Source organism: Vanessa atalanta, chromosome 13, assembly GCF_905147765.1.
Source record: "Vanessa atalanta chromosome 13, ilVanAtal1.2, whole genome shotgun sequence".
NCBI lineage: Eukaryota > Metazoa > Arthropoda > Insecta > Lepidoptera > Nymphalidae > Vanessa > Vanessa atalanta.
Genome location: NC_061883.1, coordinates 2865912 through 2893698, shown reverse-complemented (window position 1 = coordinate 2893698; position 27787 = coordinate 2865912). Strand labels below are relative to the sequence as shown.

The following is a 27787-nucleotide window of genomic DNA, read 5'->3' as shown; positions in this document are numbered from 1 at the left end:
CACACTGGTGAGCGGACATCACTATCAACGTATACGCAGCGCGCGACGCTCGCATTGCCTACCCGCGTGAGAGAACGTTCACACCGCAACATCTGTAAATAAATAAAGATTTTTTAAGCAAAATGCTCAGTGCAGTGTAACGGTGTTAGTTGCATATCCCGTGAATTTAAAACTCAGTGAAAATGTCTAAAGCAGTTTTGGCTCGTCAGTGCTTGTAAGTACCATTAAATTTTTTTATTTAAAAAAATAAATAAAAAAATTATAGACATTGATAAAAAACAAAGTTAATGTAGCCTATTACAAAAAACCTTAAATGTTATATATATATATATATATATATTTTTTAAATTATATTACATTTTTTTTTAGTTTTGTGTATACGTATATATATATATCGGTTTTGTCTAAATGAATTGTAAGTTGTGACGCATGCGCGGCCAGTTATTTTGCGCATGACCTTAAAATTCGCACGTTTCGTACTTAGATTTGAATACATTATCATATAAAACCTATGTCTGCATAAAAACATTTAAATGTAAATTTTGATATATCAATGATTTTTTTATTAATATAATTCTGATATTGGTTTATCTTTTCAAAATACAATTTTTCTTACGTATAATATTACCTTTTGACCTACTTAAGTAATTTAAAAAATAAATATTTTATCTTATTTCGAAATACGAATGCAATGAATCTAAAAATATGTAAATTTACTTAAAAAAAAAAAAAACGTCATACATATATCGACTTCGAAGTACTCAAGTCAGTTAAATTATCATATTTAATTCATATATTTCAATATTTTATAAATATGCATTTAAATTTAAAAAAAAAATGTGGTGACAAAAACAATCTTGACATTTTATGTTACGAAAACTTTACATGGCTTATTTTAGTTACGAAAAAAAAAATTACATTCCTTTTTTATCTATATTCGTTACATAATAACTTACCTTATACATTGCTAAACATTTTTTATATTAATTCCTGTGAAGTGTCATGTAGGTACTGCGATTGTTTATAATTAAACACCGGAATGTGGTTCATGTAAATTGCATACATATCTCTTGCTTTATTTACGTCATAGAGAAGAATAAACAATTTTATTTCTTTATTTAAAGTAATAATAATATTTTGGTTGTTTGTTAATTGTATATTTTACTTAATCAATTGTGTCACGTTGTAATATTACCGATGTGCACAACTGATATGTCAATGAACTTTCCGACTTAACTGGATTTGTCCTTAATATATTTACTGTAAAAATATCTCACAGTATTTGATTTTTATTTAACGCTATATTCAGTTACAAGTTCAAGCGCTATAAGGAAATAATATTGAATGTATTATTTAATAGAAAAAATCTCGCTATAATTAGTCTGGGAACTAATTACGTTTATGTATTTAAAGAATTTTCAACTGTGCTCAAAGTAGAATTTTGTACATTTTATTATTTTAGGGAACAATAATAAGATACAAAAGAATATTTTACATCAAGATATTTATTAAATGCAATTAAAAATTTAAAAAATCAACGCTAACAGCATTTTGCCTTGCATCGCAATCTCGATTTTATGAGCTAAAAATAACTTTTAGACAAATAATGTTTCCACAAATCAATAGGTCTACAACTGGGAACAATGGAATGATTTGAACTCAGATGCTTGGTAAAGACACCAAGAAGGCTTTCCGCCACGGTTCTCCTAATAATTCACCACACCACATTTATAGATAACACCATCATTCACCACCATCGTTCCTGCTCTTATTGAGCTCCGCGTAATTAGTCGAAATGATGACAAGACACCTGATGGGCTGACGTAAGGTGGAACGATGACTGGGACCGTCTTATATCAGGAAAACAGTGTTAAGAACCGGAGGCATCGCTGAAAATGCTGAAGTGAACAAACGGTGCAAATATTATATAGTTCTTATTATTTTTTTTTTTTTATTCCATTTGTAGTTGAAACCCTTGGACCTTTGAGTAGTATTGCAATAATCTTTATTAACAGTTAGACGAAGATTATACAAGTGAATAATAATAATAATTGAATAATTATTTTATTCAATTATTATTATTATTCACTTGTATAATTTACATTCATTAAATTAAAATAGGTGTATTAAACAAATATGTAAATAAAGTTTACGTAACATTTGCAATAAAAGTTACAGGTTCGGTGCAAACGAAATCATATAATGAACAATACTATCAGCCTACGCAAGCCTTCCCCTTGAGAGGATCGCACGGGTAAAACTATATGAAGTAACCGCGCAATATTTATATATCATATCTTTTTTTACGAAAGAAAACCTTTTAATAAAGAACCCGTGACCGGGCCGGGCCAGCTTATGTCAAATTACCTAATAAAACTCTGGATGAGTTTTATTGGATATGAATTGATGACGATCTTCGAGACTTATAGGAGACGTCACGGTATCTTACTATTATCGTTATCTAATAGCCCAGAACGGAAACATTAATCTGCGTTCTCTCCCATGCTTGGCCCTATAACCCGGGCAGTGCTCATATATAGCCCAAGCTATCATCAACATTCCATTTATTTGTTCATAAAACTAAATCGGCGCGGTCACACTTGACTAATTTCTGTCCGACCAACTAAGATCGCGTGTATAGAAGTTAAATATAAGCCTAATAGGGTTTGAAGCACAGCAAGGTTTTTTATCAAACTTACAAAGCTTGTTAATAATTTATACCATAAAAACTAATCTTGCCAATTTAAAAATAAATATATACAGTACTCATGTTAGTGTACATAAAACTTTATTACCAACAATATAAAACACATAATCTATCAACACGCAATATTAAACGATATACGTTTAATTGTTTTTTCTTTTGTCCTTGAACTTGGCTGCATCAGACTTCGTATCGAGTTAGCATTCATTATGGACCACATTCTACGCAGTACACGTTCTTATAAAATCTGTCAAATGAAATTCAACCTTAATCAATTGCAATACAGTACATGGAAAAGTATTAATTGGCAAAGCAATGCGCTTTTAAACTGGCTTCCGAAATAAAAACATTAAAAATAATTCGAACAATAGCATGCTTGGCATATTAAAGTAAATATTGACTCCGAGTTTTCTTAATCGCTTCCATTTATGTAACGGTATTATTACTCGCTACTATTTATTTATAAAACCTTTATTAATTATATCTTCGATCTGCTGCACCTACGACTTTGCATGGTTAATCATTGTATTTTTTTCTCGATTGGATGGTAAACGCTTTTTATCATTTATCTCACGCTGTCTGGTTGTTGGCTGTTATTTGGACAAATATTTAAAAAAAAATACATACTATTAATTATAAAATATAATAAATATAAGATTTATAAATTACTTAATTAATAAAATATACTAATGAATATTTCGAAAATCAAAAGATCATTAAAAAACAAACTCGATCGCTAAGCAATCTATGCTTAACTTTATGATTCGTGTAATAATTATATGGTAGTTGTTTTTTTTTAATGTATGTCTGTGTATAATAAAATAAATTATACGCCTTAATTATTCGTTATATTAACAATATTTTGATTAGATACTTTATTTAATTCCTTATAAAAAAGTCAGTAATACCTAATAACACAATAATTTTCTATTCTTTGACTTAGTTATTAACTGCGACCTTTTATTAAAAAAATAAACTATAGTCATAATATTCGTTCTATAACTGTTTTTATTTTATTTATTAAGGTAGACGTACAAATAGGCCATCTCATGGCTACTTACCTCTACAAATAGACATTGGCGGTGTAAAAATTATTAACCTGTTCTGCACCATTAATGCGCCAACCCTGGGAACTAAGACGAGTTATGTCTCGTGTGCGTGCTATAACGCTTACTCATCTTTCAAACCTAAACATAACAATGCAAGAATAAGTAGAACAGACAAGACGACCTTGAGCAAAGTTATCAACCAATAAAAAAAGTAAAAAAAGTAAGTAAGTTGTTAGTTTCTTGCTCGGTATCTAGCAAATTAATGGCAGGTTTTCTGAATTTTATTATAAGTTAAATTTCGAGTCAAAATAAAACACTAAATTAATAAAAATAAATATTGTAATCTAAACGGAAACGATCAATTGAGATAGGTAATTATTTGTAGGATATAGTTTTGAGATTTATTAAAATATTCGTATAAACTTCACGTGTATTGGCTTAGTTATTTCATTTAGTTAATACAAAGATAAACGTCTCCTCTGTTATTTTAGCAGCCTACAATCTTAAATACTTTATCTCACTGTAATTATTATACATGTAAAAATACGTTAAAATATCGTGCCGAAGCATTGTAGCAATTCTAAATAAATTGATCTATCAATCTGCAGAGGAACAGTGATAATCGTTTTTACTAATGACAATCGAAATAAATCCCATTCATCTTGCTTATAAAGTGTTTAGCTGTGATTTTTTTTTTTTTTTAATTTAATATGCGCCTTACTCAACATGTCAATTGATGGGTAACATCTGACCAATAAATCTATATTTTTTTATACAAACCCCGCTCTTATTTATTTCATAATTTTGCTAGCTGTTCGTTGGGTATTACTAAGATAAGAGAGGATTACGGGGTTAAAAAAATTAATACCCTTTAATCATCTAAGGATAATTCCGCGCTGATTGGTCATAGTCTCATACCGAGACGTTCCGTGTGTTTTAACGTGATCGACAAACAAAGAAAATATATATTTAGATTATTCGTTTTGTTTACATTCTGGAAGAGACACATGTTATTGGGCTCGCTCTGAAAAATCCACATATTTTACATTGAATTAAAAAAAATTAAAAGTAAAACCTACTACAAATTAAAACGCAAAAACGTTGATATATAATAACGGAAATAACAGAGTACGCTAGTAATTTACTTAATTGCGGTTTCAATTGTAGAATAACTTCAATTATTCAACATTAATGTCTAACCTAAGGCTATCATTAATGTCAATATAAATATATAACAAAAATATATGCAAACTATGATCCTGATATATTTTGTCCAAAGGGACGAATTATGTAAAAGCTAAAATAGATTATTGAATATATTGTGTTAGAGACTAGCCCTAGCCTCTAATACGGTGCTGCGTCATAGGATATCATAATTAATTATATCATTAATAATATCACATTATTATTATTAGATATTATAAAACTATAGTTAATATTATTTTACATGGAATAACATTTAATACTGGCATGTAACACTATTTCTTATTTTAAAAGTGATTGAGCTGTCATAAGGAAAACAATTGGATGATTGTGGGCATTGTAAAAATATAGAGAGAGATTGAAACATCATTGTACAACATAATTTTATTTTGCCACCCCGAACTACTGAAATTACAATTGTCTTTTTTAAAAACCTCTGATTAAATTTTATTATGATAAATCGCACTATTATAATATAATTAAATCTCTACGTAAATATTAACTTAATAATAAAATATTTATATAAATAATAATTGCCAAAAAGTTTCATTCATTGTTAATAATACTATACGGGCGATCTAAGTTAAGAGTGTGTAGTTAGTTACAAGTGGTAGCGCAGATACAGTTAATGTGAAAAAACAGTATAAGGTTGCTCACAAAATCGTATTCAATTAGGCCGAAAACAAAGTCAGTCTAAACGCCGATAGTGCAGAGTAAAGCCTAACCTCGGACCGGCAAACATAGATTACGCCGTATTGTATCTATTGGATCACTAAAAAATAATGCCTTTGACGGATTTAGAATATTCTAATATACGAATTACATTACATACATACATTAGCAGCCTGTAAATTTCCCACTGCTGGGCTAAGGCCCCCTCTCCTTTTGAGGAGAAGGTTTGGAGCAAATTGCACCACGCTGCGGGTGTCCAATGCGGGTTGGTGGAATACACATGTGGCAGAATTTCGTTGAAATTAGACACATGCACGTTTCCTCACTATGTTTTCCTTTACCGCCGAGCACGAGATGAATTATAAACACAAACTAAGTGCTTGCCTGGGTTTGAACCCGAAATCATTGGTTAAGATGCACGCGCTCTAACCACTGGGCCATCTCGGCTCAATGGAATATACGAGTACAACAATAATAATAATACTTAACTTACATTAAACAAGGTCGAACCAAAAATAGCTTGTATTTGTACTCGAAATAGTCTTAAAAATAAAGTCGAAATGTGAACTGTCTAATACCGACATTAGAAGTGCTATTCATTATTAACAGTTAAACGATTTCCGAAATGCGGTCCAAGGAAACACACGCGAGTGCAATTAGAGCCGCAGTTATTTACTTTTATTTATAAATACTAACAATTCAACTTAATATGATTATTATTTTATAGGACCGTTTTTCATCTACCTGATAGTAAATGGTCACCACCGCCCATAGACATTGGAGCTGTAAGAAATATTAACCATTCCTTTCAATACAAATCAAATCAAATTCCTTTATTCAATACAGAAGCGTTACACTTACTTATTGATTGTCAAATTAAACAGCACCGGTTCAGAGAAGAAAGAACCCTAACTATGGGACTACGTTTTTTGTTAATTTTATTATTTACAAATATTCGATTTGAAATACGTCACCAATGTTTGTTGTTATGTGCCATTGTGCCTGTAGTTATACTGGCTCATTCGGCCGTCAAACCGGAACACAACAATACTAGGTATTGCTTTGACAGTAGAATATCTGATGAGTAACCAGACGGGCTTGCACAAAGCCATACCATCAAGTGAAACAGTGTATTTTCTTATTTCTTTATGTATAAAATTGACTTGTGCAAAACGCATTGGCTTGTAATTTTAAGCGTAATTTCGTAATTTAGGAGCGAACTAAGAATGTATTTTGAGAATATTTTAAGGGGATATCGGACATTTATCAACCTTATCGAAACGCATAGTTAAAAGCGTGACTCTTTCTAGCGTACTAAAACTAATAAATATTGTCATATACACTCTTGGGATTGTACAAGCGTATTACAGATACACCGCACTTCTAAATTACTTTAAACACCGCATGCAAATCCACGTCTGAAAGTTCTAGCTAAGTTTCGTTACAACGTAGCATAAGCTCTTATCTGCTTGTATTAAGGAGGTTTGGAGCTTATTGAGGCTTGAAGCTTATTCCATTACGCTACTATACCATGAGCTTGGTTTAGTATGAATGTAAAATTGTATAGGACAAAATTAAGTTTTCCTGCTATGTTTATAGATCTATTTAGGCACGATGGTGCGCCTTTCGTGCGTGTTATTACAATTTGTCTTTGTGTGCATGAGCCTATTGTAAGAATAAAGAGACTAAAATGAATACAAATTAGGTTATATTTAGCAAAGCATGTTGATAATTTAACTAAGATAATTAAGATAAGACATACAATACAATCCGATAACAATATAATATTAAATAATCAATGATTTATAAAAATATATGACAGAAAGAGTTTGATTTACGCTTTTTTCATACATTCGATAAATCTTTACATCGATTATTTTGTTCTTCTACAAACAAATAAATCAATAGGTAAATGTTTTGTTTTTTTTTTTTAAACGGACGATCCTCCTAGAAGAATATGCAGCAAAATATTTTTTTTTTCGACTTACAATAACATAGTTTAACATTTCATACTTATTTCAACTCTGTTACGCTATCACGACCAAACCATTGTACTGAATTTTATGAAATTTTGGTATGAAGCCAGCTTTTATCCCAAGGATGGACCTAGGCTACTTTATACCTTACCCCTAAAACTCTATATGTAAATGTAAAAAACATAATTATTTTTCGCACGTGACTTTAAATGAATTAACTTTAAAGTATATTTCATCCACAGTATTCCCCGTCCATCCCGACGGCAAATCTCATCGACGTCGGCTCCAAGAACCTCAACGTCACCCCAGCGTCGAAATGTAGCCGCACCAGCTCTTTCAACCACTTATAAGAAATTCAGCGAGATACCTGGACCCCTGGCTCTGCCCATCATGCGACACCATGCTCACGTTTTACCAAGAATCGGTGAGCATCTAAATGTCTTTATTATTAAACCATCTTACGCCTCACATTGCAAAAACATATTTGCTAATAATATAGAAATAGTTTGTCTCTATATAGTACATGTACATGTAAATCTCTTTTAAATATATTAATTTATGACGTAATACTTAGTTTTCTACAAAATATTTTAATGCTTTTTATACTATTATATTTATTATTGTATATAATCTTGATTTCTCTCCGCATTTTAAAGCATTTGAATTTAATTACTGTTATCAAGCAATTTGAAATATTTAAATTTGGTTGGAAGTCATTCAAACTGTTAGTACATCATTTACCAATCCTTTTATAGAAGCCAATAATTATAGAACGCACTTCCAGACACGCCGGGTAAACATTCCGACGGTTAAAACTCAACTAAAATAATTGAGCAACTCAAACACCATTCCATTATTGTACTACTGTGATATCAATTTTAATTGAGCAATATTTATCATTCAGCAAATAAAAAGTAAGAAAACTTATTGAATCAATTTTTGATGTTTAACGTCTAATGAAACGATACTAATCGCTTTCATTTTAGCGTTTGATCCTACAAATCACGTGTCAGTCAATTTTGAATACGACTTTATTAATGTCAGACAACAAAAGACATTTTAAACAAATATTTTACTTTGAGTCTGAAAGTGTAATAAAATATGTAAACATATAAAAACTCCTTTAAAGTGCAAACTTTTTGCGCAAACCTCCGCAGACACAATTGCATTCATCAATACTAGTCTAGATGTACGCTCTCGCCGTCCAAAAATAACTCGCCAACATGAATTTAGAGAAAGTTGCACCAGTGATCAGTTGGTACTTCAAGTTTAAAACCGGTTTCCATATAGACTTCCATTATCTAGACTCGACGAAGCCTCGAATTAATGACCGATTGTTATCTAAAAACCTAAAACTTTTGTTCAATGATTGCTTCGAATTTTCCAAACGTCACTTTACTGATTGTTGTTTAAAATGGATTTTGTTTTATCTAACTATAATCTATAAATATAGTCTAATTATTTGTACATTTTTCATAAATTTTCAATTCAAACAGTTAAACATAAATATATAATAAATATTTTATAATAACAACTTATTATAACATTAAGACCTTTTTCACTTAATTTTGTTTTTCATGATTGTTTAATATTAATTATGACTATTTAAATTCTAAAGAAGAGAAGATTTGGAGCTCATTCCTCTCTGTTCCAATACAGGCTGGAGGATTGTCACGTTGAAGAGTTTCATTAAAATTAGACACATGTAGGTTACCTCACGATATTTACCTTCACCATCACCACCATGGAAATTTAGTGGGATAAGCAATCATCGTTTAAGATTCACGCGTTTTAACCACCCAGCCATCTCGGCTTAATACGTAAATCCTTATAGTCTAGATCGTAGAGCATAACTAAGTCCACTTATCGTCTAGATTCAAGACGTCGCTGACGTGGTTATAACACGTGATTCCTAACCGAAGTTTAAAGCCCGGGCAAACACCACAGATGGGTTTAATTTCGGTTAATTCGTTGCGTATTTTGTTCGTGCAATGTTTTCTTATTTGTGTACTTCTTATAGTGAAACAATGAAATTTGTCATTGTTTAAAATTTAAAAAACAAATTTGATAGATAATTTTTGACCATCATTTTCTAAGAAACTCATAGCTCAATAAATATTACAAATAAAAGAATAGATATTAGCAAACGTAACAACGTTTCTACAGTAACACAAAATTGATCGAAATAAATCAATTAAATTTATATCGCGTCGTCATACATAGATTTGTAATAATTTATTTAAATTATAGATGTCAACGAAGGCTTCGTCGCATTAATCAGAATATATTAGGTTACCCTTTGAAATGTAATAGCAGGGAGAGAATTGACAATTAAAATATTATAATTATGTTTTTATATAATATCTGAGGATATGTCTCTTTAGTGATACTAAGATTATTATTCGTCCGTTGCTTTGTTTAATGAAATAGATTTACGGATAAATATTACCTTTGTGTATATATTCTTATAATTCTATGCTGTTATAATAAATCCTGAAAAACCATGTAAATATTGAATTGAATAGGTATTTATACAGTATTGTAACAAAGGTGGGTGCAGTATCACGTGTTCCTACTGATTATTCAATCGAGCTACAAGCGGATGGGAGCGCTTATTGTCGATCAAACGAATATGTTGCATAACGCGCATTGAATCAAAAATACACTTCATTCAAACAGACTACTACGAACAATAATCGTCATTTTTACAGAATAAATTTAAATCTTTCCACCGTTTTGGAATCTACATAGACTATAACGAGAAGAGCGGGCATTGAACTCAGTTGTTAGTCTTTTCATCAATCATGTACAAGTTATTTTATTAATAAATTATTTTAAAAAAAAATAGAAAGTATTACCGAATTGATTATAATTTGTTAATTTCGGAAGCTTAATCGTATAATTTAAATATCAAACGCAATAACGATTAACTTTATCATTACATAGTATAAAACAAAGTCGCTTACCGCTGTCTGTCCCTATGTATGCTTAGATCTTTAAAATTACACAGCGGAATTTGATGCGGTTCTTTTTTAATAGATAGATTGATTCAAGAGGAAGGTTTATATGGATCTATAATACGTGCACAATATAGAAGAGAGACACTGATAATTTTAGAAGTTTTTAAAGTAAGTCGCTAGTACTTTTATAAATGCATAAATTTACCTCACCTTCAGTTATTCAAATAGAGATTGCACTAATTGTTTTTGCGGATGATTTGCGCAATATAATATAACTTAAAATAGAGGCTAACTTAAAATTCCGAAGACCTTAAGTTTCTGGGTTTAAACACCGTGTTATACATATAAAAAAATATTAGGAAATTGTCAGGACCCGAAGTTTAGACGTTGCCAGTCCACAGGGTGAACGCTACCGTGAAAGCATGTACAGCCGTTGATACGGGTCATCTCTCACTCGTATCAGATTGCCATATTATCCGATTATCAGAATGAGGGAATAGAGCGTGCATCTGTGTTTCCGCACAAGACTCCGCATCATCAAACTCAAACTCAAATTCCTTTATTCAGCAAAGAAGCATTATACTTACTTATTGATAGACAAATTAAATACTACCAACGGTTTGAAAAAGGGAACACGTTGATCTGAGAAGAACCGGCGAAAGAAACTCAGCGGGTCATTTTTTTTGTCTATCTAATTCATAAATCATACATCATCATCTTCATAATTTCCTGCGCTATTGGTTAGTCTGCATTCAGCCACGCGTCCGAAACCAATCACAAGAAATCATAACAGTAAGAATCATAACATAAACAAATATATTAATCTATTAATAGACAACAAAGCGTGTTATAAATAAAGATTTACTTATGAGTAAGTCTGACATCATTATATATGCTTACATCTGGAGTCGGAACACGTAGTTTTCAAACGGTGCGATAAATTCAACCTATCTCCATACCTATTTGTCTTGAGAACTATGTGATGAGATTATGGTTTGATATGACTGTTAGTATTACTATTATAACCGTAATAATTGCTATCACAATAGATTTTATGGCTTTAGAATAGGATACGACAAATTTACCGCCTCGTCTAACAGCTAACTTGAACGGCTGCAGATTATTTGGTTGTCGGATCTCATTCCCGGTATTAATCATTCGTTTATTTTAATCTATTTAAGAATAGGTACGGCATATACCTTAAATGTTACACAGATTTGTATTTAATACCTTTATATTATCACTTTTTATTACATTGAACTTACTTATATAACTTACGAAACGGAAAATTACGTAAAAACTAGCCATTTTAAATTAAAAAAAAATATATATCAAGATGTTAACTAAAACAATTTTTTCGAGGCGAATTACATGTTGTGAAAGTTGTAACATCTTTTCTCTCGCTTTCCTGTAATCTGTGGAAGTGAAATCGTGAAAAGGGTCCCTTGTATGTAACAGGAAGCCGGGAAGCGCGGGCCATTTCATTTTACCATTGAGCGCGCGCTGTACTAGAGTTGGCTCTCAGATACCAACCGTCCGAAATTGTCCGAAAGTATATGATGATAATGTATCTTTTATTACTAAGGTGAAATGTCAGATAGTACACATCTATAACTATCGTGCTCATGGTATAAAAAAATATGTACATAATATTTGAAATTGTAATTTCATATAGTTCACGTTTAACACTTCGATAAGTAGCCAGAATTTTTTTTTTGGATATATGACCTCTGAGAATATTTATGTACATTTAAAAATATAACTTTGTTCCTTATTTTATTTTCGATATTCATATACATATATTTTTCGGGATAAAAAATTGGCTAAGATGATGCTCTCCCGGTATGACTATGTACTGAATATTTTATTATATTTTTATTTATAGATGAGGAAATGTAGGAAACAAGTTCTTGTAGAGTATGCACATATACACCACTACAGGCGTTTACAATACACATTTATAAAAAAAAACTAAACACTGCACTTTTTCTTTAATACATCTTAAAATAAAAACAAAAACACAAACAACAACATGAAAGAACATAAATCACTACTTATTATTATATTCTATTGACAATTATAATAAATAATTATTTAATTTCAGGTTGTTTTCACCATACGGTAGGTCTCGGTCTGCTGGAAGGACTCCGTGAACGTTATGGCGACCTGGTGCGCCTAGCCAAGGGCTCGAGGTCTCGCCCTGTGCTTTATATATTCGATCCGGAGTTAATGCGAGAGGTGAGAACAAATATAAATATATATAGCTATAATTATATATTATATATATATTTATATTATTGTGAATATAGTCATATTATGTTGATAGTAAAACATGATGTATTCATGCTTTGAATCAACTCGAACATTCACAGATTTCTAATTAGCAAAGTTTTATTACACCGTTAATTAAAAATCGACTGTTAGATATTAGCAAATAAAACGTTAAGATGTAATCAATTCGAGATTAACAACAAATGCGAGATCATAAATCATATCAATTTATAAAGACTACAACATACTTTAGACTCTAATGGCCTAGACGTAAAGTCCATTATCGAATGATTATAAAAACTTTCACTCTTACTCAGAGAAATGTGACTGCAATCGGCGTTTGTGATAATTAAATCTCGGTAACTTAAATATGCTTTGGAGATTGATAACCTCTTAACTTTGCAAGTTAAGTTATTGTGTTCAATATGATTTGGATAGCAAGCATAGTAATATAAATGAAAAAAGAATGTACATACATATATTGAATACAAAGCTATTCGATAAATTTGAATGAAAATCGGCATTTTGATATTCTTTTTGTATGTTATGCCCTTTTGTATCGTGGATAACGTGTCAGGGAATTATACAGTGTGAATAGTTTAATGGAACCAGCGTGCGTGAAATGAACCGTTCGAGAGAACCCCACGATGGCCATGATAAATGATTTCCCGGATAAACACTCTACTAGTGCGTCTCCCGCGAAACTTCTTTATTCGAAAGTTTTGATTAATTTCATATAATTGTAAACTATAAGTCACTCAAATACATTTAGCGCCAAAATGTAGAAATCTTATTTAAATGAAAAATTTTAATGTCAAATAGTAAATTAGTTCAGTTAGAATTGGAGTTTGTCGATTACATTTTACTTTAATTGTCTAAGCTATTTTTTTTTCTTATACAGCCGTAGTACCGCTCTTTAACCGTTAAATTGTAACAATTTTGTAAATTGTAATCAAGAATCGTCTTTATTTTTCTGCACATCTACGGCTGGAGCTCTTCAAAATGAGACCATAACCGATATTTTTATGTGCAGCTATCGTCCCATAATCACTGAGACAAAAATCGGCTTACGCTATTAATATATAAGACTATAAACTTTACTACAAGACGTATTTCCGATGTAAATAAAAATCTTTATTATTAACTTATCTTCGAGTTCAATGCGCGTACAACGTCGCAGGCGTAAGAACGAAATAAAACGAACTTTTACAAGTTTTCATTCACCTGACAGTGTGTGTACATCTTGTAACTGAATTTTATGTCATTTCCACACTCGAGCTGATATTTTGGAATGCAGTCTAGACAAATGTTTTTCTCTTAGTACTTCCATCAAATTAATATCCAATACTTTATCATTTATAAATTTCATCTCAATTAAAATAATTTTAAGCTATAAAGATATAATAAAAAGTATAGTAATAGGTAAATTATGAATGCTCGTTTAAATTAAATATATTTTAAACAGCATTATATATTATATGTATAAAATATTAATTCAGACAATCGTTAGATACAAAGACGTTTGTAATTTTAAGAGACGAACGTAACGAGAAAGTGTGTGAATTAAATAATCCAAGCGTAACAAAATTTATATAATGGCACAAGTTATATAAAAAACAAAATGTTTAGAATATTTGGTGGGCACTGTGCAGATTTATCTAGGTAGTGCATATATTTATCAATCATTCAACCGTGTAACCGCAATAACTTATAAAGATGTCATCTTCAGATGAGTGAGCCGGTATAATTACTTGAACAGGGGACATTATATCTTAGTTGACAAGGTTGACCGCGCATTGATCATGTATATACTGGCTCACTTCCTCTTCAAACCACAAATTTAGATTAATAATAAAATATGAAAATATTGATAATCAAGCGACGCTAAAATGCGGATATTTCACGAAGTTCAGAATTCGTCGGTGGCAGAGGTAGTCCTGAACGATTTCGGTCAAGGCTCGGATTCGGCCAATCTTAAGAAGACCAGACAACTACGCTGTGAGCAACGCAAACACAGGAGCACTCTCATCATCCGATGGGACGGCAAAACCCGACACGACCGGAAATAATTCAGACGCAAAACAATATCTTTATGTGGTTTCCGAGGAATTACACACTTCCAGACTTAAGGCTGCTACTGAGAATTTTTCGACGGAAAAATCCAGTAACTCATAGGCACAGTATGGAGTTTAAACGCAGAACCTCGGGATATGTGACCTTATATGACCAACGAGACAACTACTAAATAGAAAGTAAATAAAAAATGTAAATAACTACGAAAAATACATAATAAAAATCATCATATTAGAAAGCTATTCTGAATAACAAAGTTTAAATTTCGCAAAATCGAGGTCATATTTGGCGCACGGCGGACCGCGATACTTATAGATTATACAAATATAGCTTATACGATCTAGACAGCTATGTCAATCGTCAAAAAAGAGAGTATGCAACTTAATATAATTAATAATTATAAGCGCGATATTACAGATGGATGAATGTTTGTTATTGAATCTCGTTATTTGCCTAATTATAGTTTTTATAAAAATAACTTTGATTATTTATATATCTATAGACAGACAAAGCTGAGAAAGCGTCGAAAATAATAATGGAAAAATGTTTCTCGAGTGTCAATCGTAGCTATCACGCGCACCGCGACAGTGGGCTATCTATCTAGATTCTAGATGTATAAATATTTAAAATAACAAATAAACATTACCAATTTTGGTCAAAGTTAATTCTTAAAATTTTAATAAAACAATAAAGAATGACAATTCTGCACAGCAGCTATGATCATCACAGACGTAAACAGAACAAATTCGATAAACTTACTCGATAAGCAAATATCTCGTTTTGCATATCTTAAAGGTTAATTTGCGACAAAAATAGCTACATCAAATATTTTGATGAATTACATCAACAATCATGTTTATTTTTGACGTTAACGTGTTAATTGTGTTTTGAAATGATTAGGAAATAAACTACGTCATTATATACCACCTAATAGTAGTCACCATCGCCCATAGACTATTACTATAGAACTATTCCTTACAACACCAACGCGCCACAAAAAAACATCACACACACTACGTTACGTTTAACACATACACGTTTATTGACAAAATATTTGAAACATTCATAGTTTACGATCATACTGCCAATCACAACACACGTCATGTCAATGATGAAATCGATGACATTTTTTTTTAACATTTGTACTTTTTTATTATACTAGTGACATTAAGGTATCGCCCAGTTCTGCCTCATTTTTTTAAATTTATTTCTTCTTTAATAGGCACAGTAGCATTTTGTTGTTATTACAGGATGAGTTTGCCTGTAAGAGTGATGTACGTACATTGTAATATTTCTAAGACTTGATGTATTTATAAAATTAGATACATTGTACATCACGTCAATAAATAGGCTTTTACAAGCACTTTTGAAGCTACTAGATTCTACTGAGAAGAACCATCAAGAAACTCATCTAATCACTCAAATGAATACAGCTATATAGTATTTATGATGAAGATTTACGTAAACGGGCGAAATTAAAATTCAAGACGTCTGAAAGTAAGAATCTAATTACTAGATTCACTTTCGAAGATAATTAAAATAAAACTCGTTCTGTGTAGTGTTGTTCAATGTTAGTGAAGCTGTCTTACATGTGAACGGCGCTAGTAAAAATAATATACCTTTTTATTTAAATTAAATTAAATGTATTTATATACAGCATAACTTACTTAGGACTTTGTTTAGCGTTAAGTTTATTCTATTTATAGTATTATCGGTGATTTTGCATAGACTTGTCTGAATAGGTATCACTTTACGAGCCAATTATTAATAATTATTAATATTAAAACCACAAGGAACATAACATGGTCGATTCCGTTGTTAGACACCAATTGACGATTAAAGAAGTGATTTATACTACCCACTTAAAATCAAAACTTTTTAACTTCTATAGGGCTATTCTGTAACGGGAAATACGAATCTCGCAGACGAGTGAGAAATGTCAAAATGTTATATGTGATATTGACTATAACAATTATCAAATTTATAGGATACACGTATCAAAATGGCGTGTCACTGTAAGTCGATTGTCAACATTTCACCAGTGAGATACGAAGTGAATACTTACAGAATCACACTACTGTTATCCTCTTACAAACCTTTGTTGCTAACCATGTTCGTCTTCCAATTAACTTTTAGCCAAACACATCCATACTTCTTCTTATTTTATTGTTATATAAATTTAAATATCGTCTGTTAAAAAATCTATCTAAATTAATAATTTCATGCAGGTCTACGCAAGACCCGATCGAAATCAATCCACAATTATAGATCGTAAAACTAATAATGATTGTTTAGTCGAAAACATTTATAGAATTCGTTTAATCGAGGTATTTCGATATTAAATCCATAAAATTCAATGACTGCCTCAACTGGCCGCCATGTTTGACGTTTACGGGTGCGTTCAGTGTGTTCTAAATAAAAATTTACGGTAAATTCAATAGAAATGTATCTACAATAAATTATTAAAAAATGATAAGCCGTTTTTGTTTAGTTACAATTATTTTACCCGAGCGAAGCCGGGTTTTCATCTAGTATATAATATAATTGTGTTTATCCAACGTATGGGATAATAATTAACCTTTTAGTTGTAACGAACTCTTTATATCTGAGATCTTTGTAATAACATAATATGTGATAACTGGGTTGTAATTTTACGTAATCGTATTTGCTTTTAAATGTAAATAAGCTTTATTGAATTACATATCTAGAATATATCCATATTAGAAAGCGTACTAATCAGGATTATGTTAATAAGAAAACTTATGTTGATTAATTTGACTGGTTTATTCAAAGTCCATACATAAATTTATATATGATAGGACTTTATTATAAAAACAAAATACGTTCTTTTTATATGAACATATATATATACCTATATAATTAATACATATAGTATTAGAGGAACCGAAACAAGCAATTGAATGGATTTAAATACATTATATTTACAACATTAAAATGCAATGTTTCTTTTTTTATTTTTTTTAAATTTTATGAAGTTTACTCTGCAGTGTGACATAAGGTTTTAATTATACATGATTAATATAAAAATAAAAAATCAAAAAAATTACGGTTTAGTAATAATATGATCCTAAATATTTCCTAGTCTTAGTACGTATGTTATAAATGAGGCGTGCTTGCTTAGGTATACCGTGATAATATGAATTGGCTTATATATGGTAGCTTATAAGTTCAGTTCAAATATACTGTACTCAGTATTGTTGAGTTCCGGTTTGAAGGATTAGTGAGCCAGTGTAACATCACGGGAGACATAACATCTTAGTTTGACGATGTAAGTATGATTTATATTTGTTACATTGATTATAAGCGCTGGTGACCACTTCCTATCGGGTAACATATTCGCTCGTCCGCCCATCTGAATAAAAAAATACTGCCCGTAAAAGAGTAAAATGTTCTCAGGGTTCATGCATGTATCTATGATGTATGTGTTTATATGAGTTTCTTTATTCCATACCTTATAAATGCCTGATCGGATTCGGATATATGAAGTATCGTTAGAATCTTACACCGTCCCAAATAACACTAGCTATAAATTAACTAAATTAATTAATTACTTTGGGGTTGTCGTGTTTTTTTATTTTTAAAATAATATATTTTATTATACTGTAGTAGTATGTTGAAGTAAATGAATCGTGAGTATTAATAATTATTCATTAATTTCGTTAATTATTAAAACACTATTTAAAAACTGAATTGTCTTGCGTCTACACAATCACTAGCGTATAAAAATTGCCTCCACTTGTGACAGAGGGGCTGATTAGGGCGTCCGTAGAAACTGAATTATATGATCGCAATTTTCAATTCCATCCACACACCTTGATATACCTTGATACGAAATTCCACAATAGCGCGTTTTTTAAGCATATTCTGAACAACTACTCTTTAGAATCAAAATTCGCCGGCGATTTATTCTAACCGACTTTGAAACCTTCAAGAGAGAAAAAAAAGCCTATTCATTCCTCAAAGACCGATAACGCATCTACAAACTCTGGTGTTGCAGATGTCTATGAGCCGTAGTCACTTTCCATCAGATGAGCATAATGCCTGCTAGCCACCCATTACATTAAAAAAAATTGCAACAACAGGAATGGCTGCTCACATTCTCGCTACCATACATGTGGTAATGTTTTCTACAACGCTTTTTTTAATTACAATTTGTATATTATTATTTAAAAACTAATATATAACATGTATAACGTACTGACGTAACAAGAGGTCACGTTTGTATATAAATACAGATGATTAAACTCTATAAAGATAATTATATCGCACAGTACGCTTATCAATGTATTTGTTTAATAAGAAACAGATCACGACAGTAAGAAATGACTCGTCTATTTTATCCTTTTAAAATCTTTTAAGATGGAAAAAAATTACCATAGAGTAAAGATATATATTTTTTCTTTAACAAATGTTGCCAGATCTCATGACCCCAGCTACGACGCTGATCCTGTGTATTTATGACTGTAATCACTACAGCTAAGCTCTATACTGAGTCTCTCCAAGCCTTAAACGGCCCATTTATATAATCAAAATACTTCTGCTTAGACATCCCAATTCTTACTCTTATTAGTAGATTTATTTATAAGAACGAAGTTCATGTATACTCTATTCCAACCACAAGAAGGGAAAAGCCCAATAAACAAGATTTGTCGGCAAAATGACGCCATATTGATTATGATATTGATTGAGCGCGGTCGAGAGTTTGATTAATCTATGATATTCACTACGTATTCAATACGAATATGCTCCAAACCTTCTCTTCAAAGGGAGAGGAGGCCTTTAGCCCAGCAGGGAGAAATTCACCACGGATTTAAAAAAAATTGCGTTTTGAACGTCGATGAAAAAGATATCGGAATTAACATTAAAGTTAAATTAAGTGGTTAAGTGTTGTATTATAAATAAAGATATATTAATCACAATATCTTAGTAGTGCACAATATAGCAAAGTTATTATCAAATCGCACGAAATACATAAATCCAAAGTTTGTTTATCCTTTTTCCTATTTCCATTGGAATAGGGTATATATTTCCCTCTCTTTCTCTTGTTCTCGATATCTTTTATAACCGTTTTTTTATACGTATTTTTTATTATTGTTTTATTCTGATGGATTTATTAATAACAATTCTATTTCATTGTTTCTATTATTTAATTCATTATATATAGTCATCTTCACTCTGCAAGTGAGTTTTTTTGTTACTAATCTATGAGCTCCTAAAACAGTACCTACTGTGTTGAGTTTATAACAATGGCTTTAAGTCGCACTACACTCGTTATAAGTCGCATTGTAACTCAAAATTAGAATACACTGTGACTGCAACGTGCTAATCGCTTGTAACATTCAAGTTATCTCCGTGATTTATGTTCCATTGTTCGCCCAAAACTATAAAACTATACATCGCTATACTTTGACATGATATCTACATGACGTCACAGTTTTATTTTTTTTCAAACAAATAAAATTTTTGTCAATTTTCAAAATCGGCACACATTGTACGATAAATTATTCAACGAGTGATTTATTTTGATTGAAACTTGAAGTACAATTTATAACGTATGTTTAAAATATTTATTATTTTATATAACAAAAATAGTTTTTTGTACCAGATTGTTATTTTTTTTTTTTTGTTCAAAGGTTTACGAAAGCAATACTACGGAGCCTCCTCAATGGATACGATCACCTTTAAGCGAACAAAGGAAGAGTGCGGGGACACAGTGTCCGAGGCAAAGGTAGGTTCTCAATTATATTAAAAACTCTTTTTAAAAAAAATAATAACAAAAACCCGACTTCAATTGCATAATCATAATTGCAACATCTATCATAGAATCAATCGCTATTGATTGCTGGTATATATTGAAGAGTTCCCGTGTCACCTTCGAAACTCATCATGAGATCTTTACAAAATTTAAATGGAACCGTTTCGAAATAACAAAAGTGAGAGACAGAGACAAGGAGAGAAACGACGGAGAGAGGGAGGGAGAGAGAAGATTCGTCTGGAGACAGCGTATAACGCTTTTCCCTTACGTGGCAATTTTTGCCAGTTCACTCTACTGTAAGAAGCGTAAAAGAACTTTGTTAAAAAAAAATCATATACTTAAAATACGATTTTCATTACAGTGACGAAACAAAGGCAATTTGGGCAGGTATGAGGACGCTGCTGAAAGATGGTGCACTTCTTAGAAACTACGATAGAGCTTTTGATGATATAGCTACTGATCTAACAAGGAGGTGAGGAGATACAAAATCATAGTTTATAATAATAATCCCCAATTATTAATCAAATACTACACATCACCGTTTTGTATCTATCGATCTGATATCTTCAATACTTTGAATCAAACACAGAACTGTTATTTGGTACTTGTAAGGAGAATTAAACATAAACTTATTACCCTAAATATAACACCTAAATCTGTCATCGAATATCCAAAATTGAAACTTTAAACAATATGAAATAAGTGGAATCATATTGAACACTATAAGTATCATGATTATTTATCATAAGCTCCGGTGTAACAATAGTTTTAGATGAGAAATGTATCAATATATAATAAATAATACGCTCAAAAACCATTTATTTTTAATTTCAACCATTTTTTTTTATTAGTGGCTCATTTAACCGTCACTACCAAAAACTTCTTATAAACAAAAACCTATTTAATTTTTTACATAAGATATTGTAATTATTTAGTATGACATTAGTGAGACGATTTATAATTGTTTTAGGCTCGGCGAACTTAGACACGCTGAAAATGCTCTTAACGAGGAGTTTGGAACAGAGATATACCGCTGGGCAATCGAAACCATCGGTGTCATGATGTTTGGCATTCGTTTGGGCTGCTTGGATGGTGCAGTTCATATTCCTACCGAGTACAATAGGTAAGAAATATATACTACTAATTTCCGCCGGCGGCTTCCGATTTGAAAAGTAACTTATATGCTGTTTACTATTCCAGACTTTAATCTATCTGAGTGCCAAATTTCATTTAAATCCAATTGTACTAACAATATTAGTAAGATTAACATAAATCGAATATAAGCTTTTCTCGAATTTTTTAAATTTTCTGTAGCGTTTAATAAAGACATATTCCTAAAACAAATTGAATGCTGGCCAGCTTAGCTGGCTTATCAGAGGTTATATTGTCAATTTTATTTCATATACTGTATTGATAAATAATATCTGAACAAGACATTTTAAGATTACACAAAAATGAAAAATAAATCACATTTTCATTATATTCTTATATTATAATAACGGATTGCTGAAAATAATAATATTAAGTTTATGGGTTGCGACGAGTCGTTCATCATTCAATTTTAAATTCGTGTTCGTAAGATCTGAAATATTCTCTTAGAATTCCTAGGGGTGTGCTGTGAAATCGATTACTGTAGAACTATTCGAGTGTAACGTCGCCATGGAGGTGCTTGTATTGATATTTGACTACCTTGTTAGCATATTGTTTAGGTTACAAAGACTTTAAACCCCGGATTGGACCAATTGTTAAGTTATTTTTCGTCAATAAATTCCCAATAGCATCCCGGATTCCCAAGCCCGTCATTAGATTCACTACTGTCCCTCTGCAAGCACGTCAAGCTGTTAGTCCTGAACATTTTCCGGTCGTATAGAATTTCTCATCTTATCGGATTAGTTGCATCTTTTATTTGTCATAATGTAGTTCATTCAATGTCGCTTATATCGTAACAGAAAGTTTTACGATAGAATACGAGTTTTCGATTTGATCTAGAAGAAAAACTACTTAGTTCTATAAAGTCGAAAAGGGATAATGTCGTAACATGATATACTACATTTTAACAACGTTCAATGTTTAATATATTATAACGTCGTAACAGGCACCAACTTTAATATTTGTTGTCTACACCTAGGGACCTATTAATAATGAGCAAGTTTCACAATGTCAACAAGGAAAATTAAACGTTACAAAGTTGTAGTACTAAGTATTTCATCGTATAAGTCACCGATGTACATATTACATTATCATTATTATTTATTAATTGATCATCATTAGTATTAGTTCATTATACTGTTTACCTAATTCAAAGTAAATATGTGTATTGAAGGAAAAAATTTACCTATCCTAAATCCTTAACGCTCATGTCTGTGAAGAAGTTTATAGGTATTAATAATAATATAAAAATATGTAAATTTAAAAAGAATATGATCTTGTATTATCTGTAACCTATTACTCTTATTCAAATCAAATCAATTTTATTCAAGTAAACTTCACAACGAAGCGTTTTTGAATCGTCGATATTAAAATACTACCACCGTTTCGGAACGCAGCCTCCAGCGAGAAGAAACGGCAAGAAACTCGCATAGTTGCTGTTTTCAAATAAACAGATTTACAATGCTTATTATAGATAACGCCTTAAAAATATATTTAAAATACAATTTTTAATGTTTTTTTTATTTAGAAAACCAGAAAAAACTTCAATGGATGACCACATTCAAGATCTCTGTTCCCTCTCCAAGCGATGTCTCACAGAGCTCACTCCAGCGGAGCAGTTCGTTAGATGCTCGCTTGAAATTGCAAACGAGAGCTACTTGGTACGAAGTGAAAATACCTTGAAACCCGAGTCAAAATCTTTTAACGACGCCTTGAAAGCGATCGATAAACATTTTAGGTGAGTTATCTTTATATATAAATGTATGATTTTTTTGTACTTATGCACATATGTACGTAACGCCCAGTTTCCGACTCCACAAAGTTAAAAAATCCTTCTTAAGGCAAGGTATTCATATTTTGATTCAAATTCCGCAGATATATTTAAATGGCCAATTAATAAATTCAAATCGTTTGTTAAAAAAACATTAATAATGAAGATATTATTCTCTTCACTTGTTGACTTTCAGGCAGAATATATAATATGTAATTTTATTTCACTGTCATAATTTTGTATATCAAACGTGCTGTACCGGTGCTGTAGCTTTACTTTTGATACAATAAAATAGCCGTGTAAAATGTAGATTCAAAAGTGCTTGGGCCTACTTGAATAAAGTATATTTTGATTTGATTGATTTGAACTGAACTCTTCCCAAACGACTGGACCGATTCTGATATTTTGTATGTATTCTAATGATATAGTTTGGATCCGATATCATGACGTTTACAAAAAATAAACTAAGGTGCTATGTCCTTAGTGCCTGTAATTATACTGCGTCATTTAACCGCCAAACCGTTGCATTCATCTTTTATTTCAAAACTACCTGCGAATTATTGCTTACAATATTAAATGCATGATCATTGTTTTAAATTAAGAGAACAATAATAATAATCATTATGTAATTGTTTGCGGTAATCGTATCGATTTATTACTGTTTATCGAGTAATCGATAAAGGCACTTATTTACTTAACATTTATTAGTAACACTTATAAGCACGTTAACCACAATGATAATAATATATCTATACATTTATTTTTCTATTCTTACATCTATATTTATTGGGTTACAAGGTTACCAGATTACATTCCCCTTCCACGGCATATAAAGACGTTGGTACTGCTACAGTGCACATATTTAGGCAAACACTTGACCACTATTTTATATCCCGAACAGTTATTATGCGATACTGTGGCCGAAATCGGTTATAGCCTAAAAATGCTATAACTGATTGCAAATAGCATAAGTTTGCAAATAGCATCGTCCTCAACCAATGGCAAACACGTTGTAGCACTTTCGTTCTTTATAGTATGCGCTAAATAATCCTTAGACTGTTTCAATGTTTTTGACATTGACAATACATCAATTTAAGTTTTTTTTGGACATTGCAGCGTGACTTTATTTTTATTTATATATAATTCTAAAATGAAAGTACCTAGTTACTCCTTATTAAATCAGCTATCTGCCAGTAATAGTCCCGTCAAAATCGTTTTAGAGATTAGCCGGAACAAGTAGACAGACAAAAAATGTAAAAAAATATTTTTTGGTATATGTACCGTGTATACATTCACATGCAATAAAAGCGATTATTTTAAAATTACAAATAGTCATTTTATTATATGTACCTTATAAAATACGTATAATTAATGTGTTTTTTAAACACTTATATGTATTTATATCCTATCGGCATGAAACGGATGCGATGAACCGTAATTTTCCTGAAACAATCCTTGATACATTATTTCTTAAGGAAATCGGTAAAACTAATAATAATGTGTTCACATTCTTGCTGTATTATATACTAAATGTTGTTTATTTTCAGTTTAACGGATGACTTCCTACTCAAAGCATTACACGAACTGAACAATGAACAGCTAAGGCCAGAACAAGAACTATTAAATAAGCTGAGGCCCCTGGAGAGGCGGATTCTGCCTCTTGCAGCTGACGTATTTCTAGCTGGAGTTGATCCTGTACGTTATTACATTAGATATATATAGCCCAGAAATATTTTTTTAATATAAATTTTCTAACTTAATAAAAAAATTATAGTACTTTTTACTATAATAACAATACTTATAAAGTTATATATGGGCGATAGTGACGACTTAACTTCTGAAATCTATACTAATATTATTAATGAGATTGTTACTCGTTCTGTCTGTTGCTCTTTCGCGGCCAAACCGCTGAATCGAATTTGAAAAATTTACATTATTAACATATTAAATTAAAACCTCCATTGATCCTCCTTCCTTCCTATATATAATATACTTCCTGTAAATTGTATATTAATACTAATTAACTTTATATTTCCAGCTTGCTCAAACAGCTGTCAGCATGTTCTACCAGCTCTCACTGCACGCGGCACGCCAACAACGAGCTCACGATGAAGTAGTGTGGGCTAAGGCTTCCAAGGACGAGGGCCTAGATATACAAGAGCTACCTTACATATCATCCTGTGCAAAAGAAGCTATGAGGCTATATCCAGCCACCGGTGGAGTTGTTAGAAGAAGCAGAGAGGAACTCCTAGTCGGCGGATATGAAGTTCCTGCTGGGGTGAGCTATAAATATCGTAACAGATGGGTTGATGAAAACAAACTCTTTATAGTCAACTTTATTGCATTAACTTATCAATAAATAATTAGTTATTGGAGTTATATAAGGGTATATAACTCCAATATATATAATTCCGTTTGGAAGTTGATAGGGTTACGCTTATCCTTCTCTCTGTTTAATCGTGTCTGCACCTACATTTGTGCAATATAATATCTTAGTGAATTTCTGGTCTTCAAGTTTGGTCACCATTTGTTAACAATTTCAAAGGAATTCATTAAAATTTTCGTATAAGACACAGAAGTAGAATTTAATCAAGGCACATCAAGATCTGTACATTTACATTAAAGTCACTTACTGATTGACAAAAATGTTAAATCATCACCTTTCTCAGACGTGAGAAAAACGGAAATCTATTAATTGTCATTGAAAACGTACCTACATTTTCTCCTACTAAACTGCAGTAAATATTTTTCTAATATAATTATTTTTTCTCTCTCACCCCCAGGTCGATATAGTCCTCGCACATGGAGTATCCAGTAAATTAGAAAAAGAATGGGGTCGCGCCAAATCTTTCATCCCTGACCGCTGGTGCAGCCAGGGCTGGGAGCCTCTCAAAGCGGCCCGAGCTCACCCGGCCGCCTCGATGCCATTCGGACAAACCTGTCCAGCTACCGGCATTGTCAGCAAAATGCTTTCCACGTTGGCAGCTAGAATTCTAGACAAATACAGGCTAGAATGGCACGGACCTAATCCAAATATAGTTACTATGGGAGTTAACAAAATTCAACCGCCTTATTACTTTGTACTGCAAAATTCAGCTTAGTTTATATAGTTTTATTAGTTCGACCCAGTGACTGGCGTAATTGATTTGCTTTGGCAACATTACTTGTATAAGAGTGAAGAGTATTCCATATATCAGCCATAAAATAAAGTAGCTCTTACACTTTTAATTGGCATCATTGTCTAATCGTTAAACACTTAATAAACAGCTCATTGTAGCTGTTTCGTTAATTATACCATCACTGGCATGAATGTATAAATATAATATAAATGAATGTGGACTTACTGAATAAATCTAGTGTTAGTTATGAGTGAATTATGTGATATATACCAGATAATGTGCGTTTGTTTGTTTTTGTCTATGATCGTAATCGAATTATATATTATATTAATATTAAATAATGAACAATTAAATATAATCATTTAATATATAAGTGTTTTTAAAGAATACCTTTTTTACCATTTTTTATTTAAAATAGGAATTGGAAAAGAAATGGGATTAAAATTTGTGAAGTGTCATTATTCAAATATCATATTAGTTATTAAACATATTATATACGATCTATTCAACGCAGTATTTTTCATATAAAATGTATTAAACAATCAATAAAAAGTATTTTATGTATTAAATCGATTTGAAAGCAACAAGTAGTCTTCTTTACGAGAATTTATTTTATTTTATAAGTAAAATAATTTCAAATTACTTTAAAACAAACTTGGGATTGAGTCTCAATAGAACTTTGATTTGTTTAATTTGTATTTTTGATATTAAAAAAATAAAATATTTCATGATTTATAAATATATTTGGAATGTAGAGAAAAATGTAAAAAAGTGTATTGCCAGTATAAAAAATATCATTCCATTGTACGTTTGAAATAATTTGTAAATAATAATAATGACTTTCAATATCTATGTATTTTTTTATTTTAACCAAACATTTCGAATTTTAAATTCAAAATGTTGTTTTGCATGACGTGTTATAATAGTAGGTCATAGCTGAGCTGAACTAACGTATTAAACCTTTAGATAATCATTTCTAATGACCTTGTTTTACTAGTTTATTTTTTCCCGTGTTTAAGCAATGTTTGTCACTGTTTCTTTAAAAATAATCAATAATTTAAATA

At 31.1% G+C, this 27787-nt stretch overlaps 1 protein-coding gene across 1 annotated transcript; it reads left to right on the top strand.

Moving 5' to 3' along the window:
• Positions 1 to 27335, top strand: LOC125068297 (probable cytochrome P450 49a1). The gene is made up of 10 exons (XM_047677406.1): positions 1 to 214; positions 7847 to 8028; positions 12669 to 12802; positions 20563 to 20657; positions 21046 to 21156; positions 21655 to 21807; positions 23362 to 23571; positions 25152 to 25299; positions 25643 to 25882; positions 26388 to 27335. Exons 1-10 carry the CDS (start codon positions 183 to 185, stop codon positions 26703 to 26705), a joined length of 1623 nt encoding a protein of 540 aa, XP_047533362.1. The 5' UTR covers positions 1 to 182; the 3' UTR covers positions 26706 to 27335.
• Positions 27336 to 27787: the final 452 nt, after the last annotated feature.